The sequence below is a fragment of the Austrofundulus limnaeus genome, unplaced genomic scaffold, assembly GCF_001266775.1.
Source record: "Austrofundulus limnaeus strain Quisiro unplaced genomic scaffold, Austrofundulus_limnaeus-1.0 Scaffold1, whole genome shotgun sequence".
In the NCBI taxonomy this organism is placed as follows: Eukaryota; Metazoa; Chordata; class Actinopteri; order Cyprinodontiformes; family Rivulidae; genus Austrofundulus; species Austrofundulus limnaeus.
This window is the reverse complement of record NW_013952403.1, coordinates 2,565,085-2,569,141: the sequence shown is the minus strand read 5'-3', so window position 1 is coordinate 2,569,141 and position 4,057 is coordinate 2,565,085. Positions and strand designations below refer to the sequence as shown.

Sequence of the window (4,057 nt, the reverse complement as noted above, 5' to 3'; positions counted from 1 at the left end):
TCGCGACCCGACCCCGGATAGGCGGAAGAAAATGGATGGATGGATGGATAATGTTAAGTTAATTTAAACAGATTCTATTAGAATATACTTGTACCAGTGTAGTTCAGTTTATTCAATACCATTGAGTTGTAGGTTATAGGAATTTAGTYTAGTTTAGAAATTAGTTTAGTAGAACCATTTGACATAACTGGGTCAAGTAATTGCTAAGTTCACATTTTTTTATGTTTCTTTAGATCAATTCAACAATTTGAATCCAGCAAACAGAACACATTCATGACTGATACCTGGTCCTTTCAGACTGTAATAGTTCAATTTATTCATTTATTCATGAGCTTATATGCATAATTCTTAATACATTTAATGTCAAACACATTTATTTTCCATACCTGATGTGCAGAAGTAAAAGGAGGTTCTAAAATTGTTCAAGTAAATTTAGTTGGACTATTTACAGGCACAGCTAAAGCTTGTGTCCAAACACATTCAGGCCTCAGCGACAAAATGCCCTTTAAACATCAAAAACAAAAGTTACAGATCATAAGTTAACCATCATTTTAAAACCAGAGTGGTAAAGTAAACAGTACTTTCCATTAATGCAATGAACCAAATGCATTTTTCAAAAATTWAAACAGTTTTTGTGTCGGGACTCTTTAAAATCAGAAACTCGTGTTGTTTTAAACGCTCAGAGGACGTTTCAGAGTCCAAATGAAACAGAAACAAGAGGTTTGAACCCAGAAATCTCCTGCTTTACTGCTCGTCTTTTAAACCAGGGGTGTCCGATCCTGCAGCGCGCTTCAGCGGTTCTTCAAGTTCTGCAGAAGCCTGTTAATCTCTCATTCATGCAAATCAGGTGTGTCAAAGCAGAGAAACATCTGAAACATGCAGGATCACAGCCGCCGAGTGCCAGGATCAGACAACCTGCTCTGAAACTTTCATGTAGAAACCTGGAGACTTCTGTTTCAAACTTCCCTACAGGGGGTCACCGCTGGATATTTTACACAGTTTGCTGTACAAAAACTTAATATAAAGTTACTTTATTAAAGACATTTCACCATTTAAAACTTTTCTTTCTTTTTTACACAGATGCTTAAAACTATCACCTGTTCCTTCATATGTTCATCGTTTTTTTACATTATATAACAAAATATTGTAAAAAAAAATGCTTTCCTTCTTATTGCATGCACATTTTATAGAACTTCACAGAACCTAAACCCATCAAAGTGAACTGTAGGTAAAATATCTTGTTGACATTTCCTCACACTTTAACACTGGCGTAAACCTGGAAAGAAAGCACTTCATCTGGCGTCGCTGCAAAGGGAGTGAAAATGCACGGCTCTAAGATTTAYAAAAAGAGGAATGATGAAACTGGCAGAACTGGTTTGTCAGCGAGGTGTTCTCAGGCCGAACCGGTGCAGGATCAGGTACCGAGGTCATTTCAGTGAAGAATGAAGCGAGTGCGGCAGGAAGCAGGAAACAGAAACACAGCTCTTTAAATTCTGTTCCAGTGAGACACTCGGGTGTTTGACGGGAAAAACAGCATTAGATGTCCTCTGTCCTCTGCTCACGCTGTTGCTGTTGTTTTCCATCAGTACCAGTAAATGTCCTTCTTGTCCCCATGTCGTTCTGACAAGGAGAAGACAAACATGAGGCAAACTTTATGCACCTGAGCTAAAAGACATGATCTGCTAAATCCCCTCTAACCTTTATAATCACTGCACATTTCTATGGGCATTTGTGTAATTGCCTGCATACGTGTGTTGACTTGCCTGTTAGCAAAATATCTCACAAACAACCAGAGGAATTTTGATGAAACTTTCAGAAGATATTTACTGAAGGAGCATCTAAAACTGATTAGCTTTTGGAGCCAACCTGTTTCAAGATGACCGCCACGGCTAATCAACTTTAGCAAACGCAAAAATTGCTTTAACTCAAGCAGTTTTTCAAGTGATAAGCTAAAACTTAGTTTGGTAGTAGCTGAGACTCATACCCTTCCTGTACTCAGAGCATTGGCTGATTGCACAAGATCTGGTTTTAAAATGTTGCCATTGAGCAATTCAGTCAACTCTGCCCTGTCTGTTAGCAAAATATCTCATGAAATCTTGGTTGGATTTCATTGTAACTCTGAGAAAATGTTTTTTTGATCTACATCTGCAGCTGATTAACTTTTAGAGTTAGTCTGTTTCGAGATGGCTGCCACAGCCTATCAACTTTAGCGAACACAAAATGTCTTTAACTCAGTCAGTTTGAAATAAATCAAGTTAATATTTGGTATGTAGCTGAGATTCATCCACAACACATATTCTGACTGATCCACAGACGTTGTAAACGTGCCAATTAGTTTTTGTAATTACAGCACAAATAAAACGTTCTTCAAAGAAATTTCTGTATTTGTTCCTATTTAATCAGGATTTTCTCAGCTACAGGAAGAGAAAAGAAGTCATGCAAAGGTGACGTGTTGCAGTTTCAAACTCACCTGGTTCAAAACCAGGAGGGTCCACAGAGTCTCTAAACCCCTGAGGGACTGTCCAGCCGGGTACTGGTTCTGGTTTGGAGCTGGAGGCCACGCTGGGTCCCATGTCCCCCCGGTCGCCGTGCAGCAGGTTGAGCAAGGATGCAGAATATTGCTGTCCGGTAAAACACTGCCCCTCTGGGGTCATGTGGCACATGATGGTCGGCATCCCCGGACCCTCTCTAGTCCTGATTGGAGTCCAGGAAGCAGGAACCTCGTTTGGAGAGCTGAAGCTCACAATGTGTCCTGCTTCAGGTGAGACCAGGGACTTGGAGTAAGACATGCTGTCCTGACAGGTGTTTATGTGCTCTGCAGAGGAAAGGAGAACAAACAATTTCCACATTGTTGGGTTTGTTTTCAGGCGGCGCCATGCTGGGTTTCCATGCTCACCATTTTTAATAGGTTTGTGGATATTCTTTGTCTTGCTGGAGAGTTCTGTCGGTTTGCAGACTTTGCTGAGAGCCCGTGAGAAGTGAGCGTCCACCATGCTGTTTATGTCCCCCTGGAAGTAGGTGAGGACCACGCTGTGGGAGCTTTCCTCCACTTTCACTGCGATCGGGCTGTCAGTTCGTTCCTCCATGGCTCTGCTTCAACTAAAACAAAAAGAAAATGWGTAATTATTTTATAAACATTATAAAAAAAACTTAATTTCCTTTTTAAATGGTGCCACATTTGTAAGGAATATGCATTTGTGGGATGAGCAGTAGAGCTGACTGCACACACAAAAAATTGCCAAATCTTCCCCGCCTATTTTAAAGTTGCTTTGTGATTGAAATGAGATTTATTGCCAAGAATCATCGCCACAACAAAGAAATAACTCAACAAACACTAATGTCCTTGTTTTTTGTGCCAAGTATAATTCTCAGTGAAATGTGAAGCAGTCGGGTGCAGATTTAACATCCAAACGTGAGAGACTATAATGCTTTTATATATCTGTGGGTGTAGTGTTAGCAAAATATCTCAGAAACTCGTGGGCGGGTTTCAATGAAACTCTCAGATTGTTGTCAACCCAACTGAAGATGAACCACGTCTGTGTGAGTTTATAAAAAAAACACAAAAATGACCGCAGCCCTGTGAGTTTTACAGATATTAAGTGTATATGTGGTGAGTTGGCAGCTGAGTTTTAGTCCAAGCAACAACTAACTGCCACTRAGCCAACRCTGTCCGTCTGTTAGTAAAAYATCTGATAACCCACTGGATGGATTGTAATGAAACTCTCAGAGAGTAATGCCTTTGATTTTTTTTAAATATCTCCAGTTTCTTTTTCTTTGTCTAAATGTTTTTGTTTTTCTGTTTTAATCCATTTCTTTGGAATGTGAATGAATGATGCCTGATCTAGAAGTGTTGCTTTAGTTTTTGATTTTGAAAGAATGCACCCATCAAACATTTTAWACACATAAATTATGATCTTTTTTTTATTGCTGTTTAGTGTTGTTGCAGACATCAAAACAAATACAGAAATTTGCAAAAAGGTGCAAGTTTAACCTCTCAGATGTTGTTTCTTATAATATACGTATGTGACCCATCATATTGGAATGAGGATTAAGTCAC

At 39.4% G+C, this 4,057-nt stretch overlaps 1 protein-coding gene across 1 annotated transcript in view; it reads right to left on the bottom strand.

Moving 5' to 3' along the window:
• Window positions 1–288: 288 nt before the first annotated feature.
• vgll1 (vestigial like family member 1) overlaps window positions 289–4,057 on the bottom strand; it is a 6,169-nt gene continuing 2,400 nt past the window's right edge. The window contains exons 2-4 of the mRNA XM_014004708.1: window positions 2,897–3,099; window positions 2,471–2,815; window positions 289–1,620 (exon numbers count right to left, since the gene is read on the bottom strand). Of these exons, the coding sequence (XP_013860162.1) occupies window positions 1,583–1,620; window positions 2,471–2,815; window positions 2,897–3,086 (573 nt within the window). The 5' untranslated portion in view covers window positions 3,087–3,099 and the 3' untranslated portion in view covers window positions 289–1,582. The remainder of the gene's footprint in view (window positions 1,621–2,470; window positions 2,816–2,896; window positions 3,100–4,057) is intronic.